Genomic DNA, 14,691 nt, shown 5'->3' with positions numbered 1-14,691 from the left:
AAACAGCAGCAATGACACACTGCTGGTCCTTCCTCTGCCTCAGGCACCATTCTGCGACCTTTTTACGTCTCATTTCACATCACCCTCACCACGTCATCATCCCCACTCTGCCAGTAAGAAACAGAGGTCCAGAGACGTGAGTAGTGCCAAGGTTAGAACGACGGTGAGGGAATGGATGGGAGGCAGCCTTAGGAAAGGCCCTGGACATCTATGTCCAGCAACTCCGGGAGTGGACCCTTGAGCTGAACGAGGATGAGGTGGAAGACATACCTCACAGGACTCTAGAAACTTCTCTTTCCGTCTCTTCCCTAGGGGACTCATAGTGTCTCTCTAGCTCACTTCACAGAGAACCTGCATCCCTGTGCATGAAGGAAATTCACACAGCCGACAGAGGTCCCTTTGCCCCATCGGGGGACCCTGGGGAGCATGGGCGTGGTTGCCCTGTCCCATCCCATGAATCACGCAGACAGGGCAATCAGGACGTGGTTGGCTTGGTGACACAGTGGTAACTAGAGGCAGGAACTGACATTGCTCACTGGGTGTGAGCTGCACCGTCAGGGTCTCCTGACACAATCAGGGTGTACTCCATGACCTTTTCTCCCGAGAAGTCTGCTCCCTGTTCTTACTAATCCCAGCCTGCCAATCACACCTTGCCCAGCCTTTGGATGTGCTGACCCCTACCTGCCATCACCCAATGAACCTCCCATTGGATAAACAGCAGATCCAGCCAGCCACCCTCCCTTCAGGGCTGGGAACCACAGCATCGGCACCCCTGGATTCTATACCTGGAAATCAGAAAAGGAAACTATCATAGCCCAATGGGAACACTTTAATAAAATAGCTTTGTTTTCATTCCAAAAATGAATCACCTAAAGATACCTCCAGCCCAGACTCTTTTGTAAGATCCAGACCTATTCATTCCATCTGCACACGCCCAACACAGAACCCGTCACCTGGGGCCATCCACTCCATTCCTGCCTTCGTCTCTCTTCGACATCACCTGCTGCCCCCAAGGGCAACATCCTGTTGTAAGGCCACTGTCATATCTTGCTTGGGCCGCAGCAGTAGACAACCTCCCACCTGCTGCCAAAACTTTCTTTCAAGGCACTGGTTTCCTGGTTCATCTTATAGAACAACCCCACGCTGCAGCCAAAGGAGCCTTTTCAAATCTGAAAATCTTAGCATCCTTTTCTGTACCTAAAACTCTCAACTGGTTTTCAGTTACCTTTAGATAAAAACCAAAGCTGCACTTGACAAAACCTTTTGTGGTTCTCTTGCCTTATTTCCTACTCTGCAAACCTGGAATCACGTTTTATCTGTTCATTTATTTAAGGAGCACCTGCCAGGTATTGTTCTACGTGCTGGGAAAGTGTCAGGAAGAAGACAAAGACCCCTTCCCTCAAGGTACGTATGTATTAGCTGGAAAGACACACAATAATCAGGTAAAGCCAGCCAGGTCCTCAGTATCTGGGAGTCTGTGTGGCTGCCTGGATGGAGCAGAACAATCTTAATAAGCAATTATGGACTAGATTAGAAGATGATGGATGCAGTAAAAAATAGGAAAGAACAGTGTGAGAGGGATGGGATGGTATCCCCAGGTTGCAGGATTAAAGGGGCCAGTTGGCAGAAATCTTGAGAGAAGCTGAGCTTTGAGCAAAACCTTAAAGGGAGTTCTGGCAGCAAGACAGGGAGGGACCTGGGGGACTAGCATTCCCAGCACGGGGACATCAGAGCAAATGACCAAGGCAGGGCCCGCCTGGTCTGTTTGAGGAACAGACTGCAGTGTGTTTCAGTGTCTGCATGGCTCTCTCTCCGGACCTCTGGCCTCTGGATACTGCATCCCTTCTAAGTGGGGCCATCAGGCTAATGTTGCCATTGCTTCTTCCCTTTACAAGCCTTCCTGGCCAGGACTGCTGCTGCTGCTTTGTCGCTTCAGTCGTGTCTGACTCTTTGCGACCCTTTGGACTATAGCCCACCAGGCTCCTCTGTCCATGGAATTCTCCAGGCAAGAGTTACTGGAGTGGGTTGCCATTCCCTTCTCCAGGGGCCCTTCCTGACCCAGGGATCGAACCTGGGTCTCCTGCATTGCAGGCAGATTCTTTACTGTTTGAACCATCAGGGAAGCCCCTTGGCCAAGGCTGCTGCTGCTAAGTCACTTCAGTTGTGTCCGACTCTGTGCGACCCCATAGACGGCAGCCCACCAGGCTCCCCCATCCCTGGGATTCTCCAAGCAAGAACACTGGAGTGGATTGCCATTTCCTTCTCCAATGCATAAAAGTGAAAAGTGAAAGTGAAGTCATGTCTGACTCTTAGTGACCCCATGGATTGCAGCCCGCCAGGCTCCTCCATCCATGGGATTTTCCAGGCAAGAGTACTGGAGTGGGGTGCCATTGCCAAGGCTGCTTCCCCTCAAATGTGATTCTACTTCACCGTGAATTCTGCCTTTCAAGGTACTTTCCACACTTTAACGTAACTGTGAGTTCAGTTGGATCTAGAATCTAGTGGTTAAACACCTAGTAGGCTCTGAGGTCAGCCTGGGGTCGGCCTGGCTTCCATCCAGGCTCCACCACTGCCTCGTGCAGGCTGTAGGGTCTCAGGCAAGACACTTAGAGACTTTTGAGGGGTAAACAAGATAGTCTGGCTCCCGACACAGAAAAAAACAGCTGATAGGAATTAGCAACACGGGGGCAGGTCTGGGTCTGTGTGACTTACCCCCAGGGCCCAGGGACAGGTCCAAGGGCGCAAAAGATAATGAATTAATGAATGAGTGACCAAATAGATGTGGAAGGTGGGGTTGGAGGAACAGGGAAGCAGGGAAGAAGGGATGCGGGAAGGTCCCACACAAAGGTCCTAGAGAGTCCAAAAACCCCTTCAAGGTAAGTGATTAAAACTACAGAAGTTCTTAAACGTCTTTTTAAAAACAATACTTCCAAAGTTCTTCATATTTGGCCTTTTTACATTATTGTACACTTTACAGCTGCCCCATGGCTTTGTGGGCAAAGTTGCAAGGTAATGGAGCAGACACCCGTTAATGGTATCTGCTGTTACCCCACACCTGCTGGCAGGAGTCCTTAGAGAAAATGGAACATCGGAAGAATAATGCAAACTATCTGTGCATTTCCTGCAAGGACCCTGCTGGCATTGTTCTTGGCTCACTGAGGCCCAGAGGAGTCAAGTAGCCTGCCTGTGGCCACAGAGTCTCCAGAGGGGCTCCAGTTCTGGCTTATTCTACTGGACCGTGATGAATACATGCGGAGACTTCCTAGGGCTCACAACTACTTTAAAGAGGCTGTCCTGGAACTTCACAAGCTGGGCCAGTATTCTGCAGATGGAGGTTTTATTTCTCAAATCTGGGGAAAATCACACTTCCTTATGCCTTTGATTCTGCCCCCATGCCAGTTGGAGTAGACTTGATCAGGATGCAGAGACAGGCAAATGCCACAGAGGCGATGACCACAGCAGAGACTGAGGCTGGTCTACGTCCTTACTAAAAAGCTCTTTACTAGGTTCTCTATGTAATGAGTTTAGGCAAGGGGGATTTCACAGCATCCTTAAGGAGTCAAGTCTGTACGAGACTGAACACTAGAGTCACTCAGCCCAGATAAACCAGGTGTTCCAGACCAGAGAAAACCCAGCAAGGCCAAATGGCATCAGTGTCACCCAAAAGGTTTACAGTGAAACATACCAACTGCGATTACCGTTATGAGAGGGGAACCTTCCCTCCTGGATCAGAGTGTTCCACATTTATGGGTCTGTCCTAAGGGACTTCCTTCCTATTCCATGAACTGGCTTCTAATCATTCCGTTTAGAAAAAATAATCACACACACACCCCTATACTAAAGAGCGCCATATGGAAAAGAGAAGAGCTTGCTTACTTTCTTTTCATTTCCTTATTTCCCCAGAAAAGTTAGGGCGGGCATGGGAAAACCTCAGACGCTTGTTACACGACTTTGCTGGCGATAGGTAAACACAGACACAGTACCCCTTGTTTGTGAGCTCCTTGAAGGCAGGTGCCCTGTTCTAACAACAGCATCTAATAGATTCCTCTGCACTGTGGGGGCCTGACTAATGCTCGAAATGAACCAACGAGAGGATGAGCAAATAAAATGCAGCCCATTAATTGAACTCCTTGCAGTCAAACTTCCCCGGCCCGGACCTTGGCCCATATACTCTGCTCTGCCCCAGGAGCTGCCTTGAGTCTCTGAGCCCTCCAAATCCACGTCCTTGGGTCATCTCCAGGAGCACCAAGAGCCTTGGATGCCTTTCCATCCACAGGGATATGGGGGTGGGCGGGCTTAACACCAGATTATTACCGTGGTTGTGAGTGGTGACAGAACCCTACCAGCGCTGTGGCAGGTCCTTGCTGGGACAGAATAGATGTGATTTCCCAGTGACAGGTTACCTTTAGGGACCACCTGTCCCTAGGATCTTGCTGGGTTACACTCATCCAGGAGAGACTTGCAGCTCTGAATGCATATGGCAGGCTGAGTTTCTCGGGAAGTAGACGCGGGAATGGGAGTGAGCACGCTGGGGGTTAACTTAGGGAGAATTCTCAGGACAACATCTATGAAAGGGGCGGCGTGCCAGCAGGACTGGGCACAGGGAGAAATGGGGCTGCCAGGCAGATGCCAGTGGATCCTGCAAGATATCACATGCATTAGTCAGTCCATGGTGTGGGGTGTGGCCCCGGGCAAGGTGACTCTCTTCACCTGAGACCACTCCCCAAAGAGGGCTGAGAGCAGAGCCCACCTGCAGGCAGTCTTCCAGCAGCTGGAGGAATGAGCCTTTCCTCCCAAAGGGGAATGTGAGTGTCCACCACACACAGTCACTACTCTCATCCTGTAAGACAGACACGATCATCACCTCTACAGTCACATGGTCCCAGCTGGAGGTGGAGGTCCCTCCCTCCATGGGAGGTGGTGACTCTCTCTCCTCTTCACTTCTCATCATACAGCCAGGGCCCAGTGGATGACTCATTATAGCTGGTGACCCCCGGCGAGGATGCAACAAATGCCTGCTGCATAAATGCATCACTGAATACTGAAGGTCAGCACTAAAATAGGAGTAAAATGCCACATAACTATAGAAAAAAAAAAGTCCCTAATGAGTGCAGTGTAATCAGGAAAAAACAAAAACAAATACATGTGATGGGGGACTTGAAAAGAGATGCTCAGGGAAGACAACACACCCATGCACTGTGGTCTCAGCTCCAAGTGGAACCTTGCATCCCACCAAGCTTCTGTTCCTTTATTTGTGAACTACAACGACAGATCCAAACATTCTATGAAGAAGAGATCGGAAAGCTGAGACATGCTCTGTTTCAACAGTCTATTAGTGTCATTATTGACATGAATAAGGAAAGTTTTGATCCTGACAAGGAAAAGAGTCCAAGCCAAGGGTCAGAGTGTTTTGCCCCCATGGTGTGCTGAGGACTTTTTTCAATTATCCCAAAGCTGGGAGGCTCCCAGAAGGAAGCAGGCAGAGACTGGAGTGGGTGAGGAATTTACTCTTCTGTCAGTGAATGGAAACTAAAACCAACTGGAATAGCCTGTGATTCTTGAGAATGCTGTGATTTAAAATCACTAAGCAATATTTTACCTTCAGAGGATAAGGAGCTATAGAGAAGAGGCAGGAGGGATTTTAAACACAGAAGCCAGAGTGGAGAAGTCAGAAAAAAACAAAAACAAAAACAAAACTCACTGCTAGGCTTATCTCTCAATGTATTTGTCAAATATTGAGAATATAAAACTAATATCGTAATTTAAGGATGACACCTGGGAGAAGGGTATTAAAATAATAGTAGGGTTTGTGCCTGCCACTTCTCTCATGAATCCACACCAGTTATAAACACTGATTGTCCTCACAATTTCCCACCTGATACTCACACATACCTTGGGGCAGTGACAAGAGTTAACAATAAAAACTAAGAAGAAACTGACTAGAAAGAACCTCTTAGAAAGCCAAACTTACATACTTCTTTAAAATGATAAACCATCAACTTTTTAATGAAACAAAAAGTCATAAGAACATTTTCAAACACTCTATAATGAATACCCATCACCACCATCTCACAGGCTTTCTCAGCAATCAAAGTATCATTTGATAAAAAGGGAAAACCGATAAATGCGCGTCTCCACACAAAGAAGCCAACACTCAATTATGGGCACACAAAATACACACATTTGATATCTGTCTCTTACAAAGCAATTCAACAACCCTCAATTGGGTTCTTCCTATGAACACAGATCTTACTTTTTCAATTATTAAAGACATACAAGCCAATCCCTGTTTTCCTCTAACAAGTACCAAATGAGAGTAGAACTGATGCTCACCTCTATTTATAATTCCTTGTCTATTTAATTAGCATGACCTCATTAAGAGTTGCCCTCACATTAAAAAAAAATACAATTGCTATTCTTGTTATGTCATTTGACACCTTCAGATATCGGGGAGGGGTGGGGGAAGAGCTACAATTACCTTTGAACTTGTGGAACACAGCCCAGAGCTCGGCAATGTCTGTTGCAAAGGTGATGTCTGTGTCAAGGACGATGACCCTCTCCAGGTTGGCAGGAAGAGTCTTGGTAAGGACAAGCTTCATCAGACCATAAATCCCAGAGTAGTGTTTGTTGGGGATCCAGGAAACTTCAGACTAGACAGGGAAGTGAAGAGAAAGAGTAGGAGAAAGCAAAAAAAAAAAAAAAAATCACTACATTTAATTTTTTGTACAAGCATTATAAATAGTGCCTGGTACATAAAAAGGTTCCGATAAAAATTGTTGAGTAAATGAATGAATATTTTCTTAAAGATTTGTTCATGTAATTTACAGTTTGGCTTGTGAAGTTCTTTTGGAAGAAAATTTATCTGAATCAAGGGAGAAGGAGAGTAATGTTTTTGAAATAACTACCCCATGCAAATACTTCACTCAGATATTTTAAAATAAGATTTCTGTTATTATAGAAATTATATTATATAGGCTCACTGGAGAAAATTCACAAAAGAATAAAAGTTTCAAAAATTGAATCACTGTATATATTTTTGCAACCGATGTCTAATTGTTCCTGGATAGATATATTTCTTAAAGTCTTATTCCATTTCTGTGTCATTAAAAATGACTACTTAATGATATCATTAAGGCGTACACTTATCTATTTTTTTTAAAGCTACAATGGAGCAGGTCATTGTTGCTCCATTCTTTTTACTCTCAGATAAAGACACAGGAAGGACCTGGTAATGATTTATATGCCACTCTTCACTGGGTAGCAAGACAGGATGTACACACAGAAGGGTGACCCATGGAGGGCTACACTGAAATCCTCATCTGCTATTAAGGAATGACAGGTGGCTTAGTGGCAAAGAACCCGCCTGCCAGTGCAGGAGAGGCTGGTTCAATCCCTGGGTCAGGAATATCCCATGGAGTAGGAAAAGGCAACCCACTCCAGTATTCTTGCCTGGAAAATTCCATGGACAGAGGAGCCTGGCAAGCTACAGTCCATGGGGTCCCAAAGAGTCAGACATGACTGAGCAACTGAGAACATACAAGAGCAAACAAAGGAACCACCAATGTCCCTCAGGTGGTGGGAACATCAGTGAGTCACACACCTTAGTACCATTTGATGCTACTACTAATGATACTACTGGTACTATGACTAATGATAATGATAATGAAGGCTAACAATAATACTGAACACCAGTGTGATGAAAGCTTCCAGAAACACAGGTCATTTATGAAGACCTTATGGGCAGGGTCTCCTCTCAGCTGCCACGGGAATCTCCGTGGAAGTCAAAGTACAATTGTTTTCAAGAAATGAACATTTGGAATGGAACCCTTTAATGGAAAATGTGGTCACATCATAAAAATTCCAAAAAATATTCTTCCTTTTGGTCCTTATAATTCCATTTGAGGACACACTTTTTTTTTTAAGTCACACTTAAGAACGAGATCAAAGTTTTATTCCTGAAGTTCATCACCATGTCATAAAAGTAAATAAATAGCAACAATCCAAATGCCGAAAAATTAAACAGTTAATATAAACATAGTATTTAAAACATTTGATAAGGGACTTTCCCAGTGGTACAGTGGTTAAGACTCCACACTCCCAATGCAGGGGACCCCAGGTTCGATCCCTGGTCAGGGAACTAGAACCCATATACCCTAAGATCCCACATGCCATAGGTAAGAGCCGATATTTGTTGTTTAGTTGCTAAATCGTGTCCAACTCTTTGTGACCCCATGGACTGTAGCCCACAAGGTCCCTCTGTCCATGAGATTTTCCAGGCAAGATTACTGGAGTGGGTTGCCATTCCATTTCCTTCTCAACAAAGAGACCTCATGCTGCGGCTAAAGGAAAAAAAAAAAAAAAAAAAAAAAAAACCCTGCATGTCACAACTAAAAACTGATGCAGACAAAAAACATGGACAGCACACTGTGCAGTTGTTACAAACAATATAGACTAAGATGAAATGAAAAGAAACTGACATGTTAAAAGTAAAAAGAAAAAAGGAAGCCTAAAAATTGCTTTTGCTTATTAACCACTATATATAATCAAATAATACGAAAACATATCCACTCAGATTAATGCAGAGAAAAAAGAAATGGAAGCACAGCATCAAACCACTGGCATCAATCATTTGGGGGATGATAGGAGTACTGTCTCTCTCTATAGATACATATAGATATGAAAAAGTGTTAGTGCTCAGTCGTGTCTGACTCTTTGGGACCCCATGGACTGTAGCTTGCCAGGCTCCTCTGTCCACAGAATTCACCAGGCAAGAATACTGGAATGGGTAGCCATTCTCTTCTCCAGGGGATCTTCCCAATCCAGGGACTGAACCAGGGTCTCCTGCATTGTAGGCAGATTCTTTACTATCTGAGCCACCAGGGAAGCCCCAGATACAGATATACATACATTCATATATATATATATATATATATATTCAGGTTACATACACACATTTAATCTATACTTGCCAACTTTAAAAATTATCAACTACTAATGTTGTAAAGAAAAACTAAGCGTGACAGTCTTCATTTTAAACATATAAGGATCCAGTGATGGGAAACCGGAGTGTAGGAAGTCAGTTTAAGAAAGCTATCAGAAAGGACCTTCTCTGATAACCCATATGACCCATTCCATTTCTCACACCTTCTCCATGCTATGTTTTCATCTCCAATTTGTCTCAAAATACAATTTTAGCTATTCCTTATTCTCAGTTTTGCAATGGCTCTTTGCATTAAGTGAGTACAATTTTGAGCAGAAAAAAAGAAAACATAAACTGAACTCTTCACCATGTGTCAATTTCAAGAGAAAGAACCATTGACTGCCTGCAACCTGTCACCTTGTTTCTGGGTAGCATGGAGGAGGGAAAAAAGAAACAAAAGTTCAAATCTGGACTCTAGCCCCACAGGAAGGGTTGATCTCCCTAAGCCTTGGTTTCTTTATCTGTAAAAATGGAGCTGCTGCTACATCACAGTTCAGTTCAGTTGCTCAGCTGTGTTCGACTCTTTGCAATCCCATGAACGGCAGTATGCCAGGCCTCCCTGTCCATCACCAACTCCCGGAGTTCACCTAAACCCATGTCCATTGAGTCGGTGATGTCATCCAATCATCTCATCCTCTGTCGTCCCCTTCTCCTCCTGCCTTCAATCTTTCCCAGCATCAGGGTCTTTTCAAATGAGTCAGCTCTTCGCATCAGGTGGCCAAAGTATTGGAGTTTCAGCTTCAACATCAGTCCTACTAATGAATACCCAGGACTGATCTCTTTTAGGATGGACTGGTTGGATCTCCTTGCAGTCCAAGGGACTCTCAAGAGTCTTCTCCAACACCACAGTTCAAAAGCATCAATTCTTCAGCACTCAGCTTTCTTTATAATCCAACTCTCACATCCATACATGACCACTGGGAAAACCATAGCCTTGACTAGATGGACCTTTGTTGACAAAGTAATGTCTCTGCTTTTCAATATGCTGTCTAGGTTGGTCATAACTTTCCTTCCAAGGAGTAAGCATCTTTTAATTTCATGGCTGCAATCACCATCTGCAGTGATTTTGAAGGCCAGAAAAACAAAGTCAGTCACTGTTTCCAGTGTTTCCCCATCTATCTGCCTGGACATGTAACAACAGACTGGTTCCAAATAGGAAAAGGAGTACATCAAGGCTGTATATAGTCACCATGCTATTTAACTTATATAACTTATATGCAGAGTACATCATGAGAAATGCTGGGCTGGATGAAGCACAACCTGGAATCAAGATTTCTGGGAGAAATATCAATAACCTCAGATATGCAGATGACACCACCCTTATGGCAGAAAGCGAAGAAGAACTAAAGAGCCTCTTGATGAACGTGAAAGAGGACAGTGAATAAGCTTAAATTAAAGCTTAAAGCTCAACATTCAGAAAACTAAGATCATGGCATCCAGTCCCATCACTTAATAGCAAATAGATGGCTAATGTAAAAACTGAAGGAGTTTAAAGGACTCAACTGCTTGGTACACAAAAGATCCTCAGCAAATGTGGTCCCACCCTTCATCCTGATTCTCTCTCCCCATTTCCAGTATGTACATAGCTATGCTTGGGTTTGATCTCTGGGTGAGGAAGATCCCCTGGAGAAGGGAACAGCAACCCACTCCAGTATTCTTACCTGGAAAATTCCATGGACAGAGGAGTCCATGGGGTTGCAAAGACTTGGACGTGGCTGAACAACTAATGAAGAAATGATGCTTTTGAACCGTGGTGTTGGAGAATACTCTTGAGAGTCCCTTGGACTGCAAGGAGATCCAATCAGTCCATCCTAAAAGGAGATCAGTTCTGAGTGTTCATTGGAAGGACTGATGCTGAAGCTGAAACTCCAATACTTTGGCCACCTGACGAGAAGAACTGACTCATTTGAAAAGACTCTGATACTGGGAAAGACTGAAGGCAGGAGAAGAAGGGGATGACAGAGGATGAGATGGTTGGATGGCATCACCGACTCAATGGAGATGAGTTTGAGTAAACTCTGGGAGTTGGTTATGGACAGGGAGGCTTGGTGTGCTGCAGTCCATGGAGTCAGCGAAGAATCGGACACAACTGAGCGACTGAACTGAACTGAGCAACTAACACACACGCGCACGCATATGCCTCTTCAATACTTAATACTGAAGTCTGGGGCCATCTCTGGGATCTAGTACAGAACTGAACCTTGGGTCCTGGAGTCAGATACACCTGCGTTCATATTCTGACACTGTCAATTAATCACCACGTCAACTTGGCCAAATCTGCGAGGGGAGTCTCTGCCGTTTATAAAAGGGAGTCACTTCCAGTGTATCATTATCGGTCAGGGTGTGGATGAATGCAGAATTTAAGGGCAGAAACAAGGCACTGGGCAGACTTGGTGAGGGGAAGAGTTGGGGGCCGTTACCACTCAACGCATGAAGGGCCAATGCCAGCTGCTGCTAGTGTCCAAAGAAGGGAGTCAGATGAATAAGCCCCTTAGCAGGAGCAGTGACCTTCAGAAGAGAGACATGACCTTGCTGCAACAATCCCTCAGGATGGATCAGGGAGAGAGATCTCAGCTCCCCCTCTCGTCCTGCCCCTACAACTCCTGCCAGGGTAGCCCACTGGGCAAACCCAAACAGAATCCAGTGAGAAAGTAAGCTTGGGGATGCAGCCCTTAGGCATCAGCCCAAGGGGAAGAGTGAAGAAAGACGAGAAAGAATCCAGAGGGACAAACCTAACAGAATAGAATGGCCATTAATTTAAACAAATGATGGCAAGATCAAAGCACCAAGCCTCACACATCACAGACACAACACACATCTGCAGGATGGCTGGGGAGACGGAAGGCTGCATGGGAAGACAGATGGATAGATGGACGGACAGATGGATGGCACAGGAAGGTGACTGATTAGTCGCAAATCCTCACCAAGCAAGATGCAAAGCTATAGCCGGAATCTGTCAGGCGAAATGTTTGTGTTCCTTTCCCAAACCATAGTCTTCCTTTGAAGTCAGCTCCCAGGCCAGCCGTCACCTTAAGATCTGACGCCTGAGGACTCTGAATAATTCCCTCCCGTGGGTTTTATAAAACTCTTCCTCGTGTAAGCCTGGGCCTTTGGAACTCAGCTTGGTTTCCTCACTCCCCTGAGAATTTGCCTGAACTGAAGCTTGGCAGTCACGGGCCCATGCCGCAGAGTTGTGCTATTTAATCAGACCTTTGATTAACTTATTCATCTATTTTGGTTACCATCAAAGCAAGAGAGCTTGGCGGAGACGTTGGGTTAAGCCGTCTAATTCGACGGCTCCAACTCCCGGCTTTGTTTTTCACACGCAGGCGAGGCACTTGGATGCATCACAGAACAGTAGGACTACAGGAATAAATTAATCTCAACGTGAGCCCAGGCCTGAACGTCGCCCCAAGTCCCCGACTTAATACATAATCAATTAAGTTAGAGTGTTCAATTAGCGGTAGAGGAAGCATTCGAATGGGTTTGTATTCAGAAAGAAAATCCCAGAAAGAAAACTAAGGAATCTAGAGGGGGGAAGAACGTGTGGTGAGAAGCAGATGTATTTGTTACAAATGGCTCCTTCTCTCAGCAGCAGCATGGAACCTGTGCTCTCTGCCTCTGTCCAAATCTTGCTCTTCCTTCAAGTCCCAACTTAGAAGGCACCAGCCTCCGGCCCCCCTCCCTGCTGCCCAAGGCTGGGTGAGGGCTCCCAAATCGAGCTGTTTCCTTTCCTTCGGCACAGCAAGCCATCACACTGTCTAATTTTCCATGTCTCTTTCCAGCTCTGGACTAGAAATCCTTGAGGTAGGCATGATGTCATTCATATTATGGTAACAACACAGTCATTTGATCATGTGTATGACTTCAAACTTAACCAGGCCTCAGTTCAAATGCCACCTGTGATATTTTTGCCAATTAGGAGAAGAGGCATGTGTAATTGCTTGGGTCCAGATCGGTACCATACACTGAAAAAGGCACAGCCTGTTGAGCCCCAGAGCCTGATTTTTAGCACCAGTTCTAATAAGCTTATAAGCTATGTGACTCAAGGCAAGTCACTTAACCACCATAAGCCTCAGTTTTCTCATCTGTAAAATGGGAACTTCAAATGCTCACTTCACAGTATTGCTGTGAGGATTACAGAGCATCTATTTATTAAGAGAAGGGAAGTAAATGGGCTTCCCTGGTGGGTCTATGGTAAAGAAGCTGCCTGCCAAAGCAGGGGACATGGGTTTAATCCCTGGTCCGGGAAGATCCTCATGCCTTGGATAAACTAAGCCCGTGTGCCCCAACTACTGAGCCTGTGTTCTATTGAAACCACTAAAGCACATGTGCCCTAGAGTCTATGCTCAGCAACAAGAGAAACCAGAATGAGAGATCCAGGCACCACAACTAGAGAGTAGCCCCAACTCGCCGAAACTAGAGAAAAGCCCACACAGCAACCAAGACCCAGCACAGTCAAAATATACATATAAATAAATAAAATTATTTTTTTAAAAAAGAGGAGGGAAGTAAAGTCCATTTCCCTTCTCCAAATGAGTGTGTGTCAGCGCTACCCAGATTCAGATGATACATGATTTGGAGTTTGATAAAGACAAGACATTAAACCCAGGGACTGAACCCAGGTCTCCTGCATTGCAGGTGGATTCTTTACCAGCTGAGCCACAAGGGAAGCCCAAGAATACTGGAGTGGATAGCATATCCCTTCTTCAGCGGATCTTCCTGACCTAGGAACTGAACCAGGGTCTCCTGCTTTGCAGGTGGATCCTTTACCAACTGAGCTATCAGGAAAGCCCATGGTATTAATAACTTTGACAATAAAAAGGAAACAGGGAACAGAGATAGTTCTAACAGGGAAAATAAATCACCCATATCTTTTCCCTATATTTCTATATATAAGATTAATAAATCACAAACTGGGATCTATGGGGAAATGTGAAGCCCTCTCTAGTGAATCTCCAAATTGGACCATACTCCTGGGTTTTAGGGGCGGGGGTGGAAATGGGTGTGAGTGGTCGCCCATATAACCTTTAGGGGGAGTCTCCTTGTACAATCCACACTGCTACTGATCTCACTTCCAGCCTACATACAGTAAACTCCAGTCCAACTGAGGATATTAAATTCTTGGAATCAACAGAAAGAAAGTAAAAGTGTTAGTCGTCCGGTAGTGTCCAACTCTTTGCAACCCCATGGACTGCAGCCCGCCAGGCTCCTCTGTTCATGGAATTCTCCAGGCAAGAATACTAGAAATGGGTAGCCATTCCCTTCTCCAGGGGATTGTCCTGACCAGGAATCGAACCCAGGTATCCTGCATTGCAGCCAGATTCCTGACCATGTGAGCCACCAGGGAATCAATGTGGAGCAGACTATCTTCAGAGGCAAGTTACAGAGACCTGGAAGGTGTCATGCAGACCGACCCCCAGAGTACCCTGTAGAACCACCACCACCTAGCTGAGCAATATCCTAGCATGTTCTTCATCACTGAACACACCAAAGGGTTCATGTAATTAAAATAATAATAAGAATGAAAGCTAGGTTTATGTTAATGGACAGATTATTATCCTTGCAATGGCTGTTAATAATTCTAAGCAGACATGCTCTAAGATTTAATTAGCAAAAATGCAACTGAGCTTAAGAATACCACTGAATGCACTTACATAAAGGAGCATAAGCAATTCTTATGGGGGCACTGGGATGCCCCCATAATGATA

The 14,691-nt window shown here is 45.2% G+C and overlaps 1 protein-coding gene across 7 annotated transcripts in view; it reads right to left on the bottom strand.

The window, feature by feature from the left end:
• The window catches only part of LARGE1 (LARGE xylosyl- and glucuronyltransferase 1), a 622,955-nt gene that overhangs the window by 250,115 nt on the left and 358,149 nt on the right, over nt 1-14,691 (bottom strand). For all 7 annotated transcript variants that reach the window (XM_044941379.2, XM_044941380.2, XM_044941376.2 and 4 more), the window contains one exon: nt 6,479-6,650. In XM_044941379.2, coding sequence (XP_044797314.1) covers nt 6,479-6,650 — 172 coding nt within the window. The remainder of the gene's footprint in view (nt 1-6,478; nt 6,651-14,691) is intronic.

Source organism: Bubalus bubalis, chromosome 4 (assembly GCF_019923935.1).
Source record: "Bubalus bubalis isolate 160015118507 breed Murrah chromosome 4, NDDB_SH_1, whole genome shotgun sequence".
Taxonomy (NCBI): domain Eukaryota; kingdom Metazoa; phylum Chordata; class Mammalia; order Artiodactyla; family Bovidae; genus Bubalus; species Bubalus bubalis.
The sequence above is the reverse complement of the archived record's forward strand: the minus strand, read 5'-3'. Positions and strand labels throughout refer to the sequence as shown.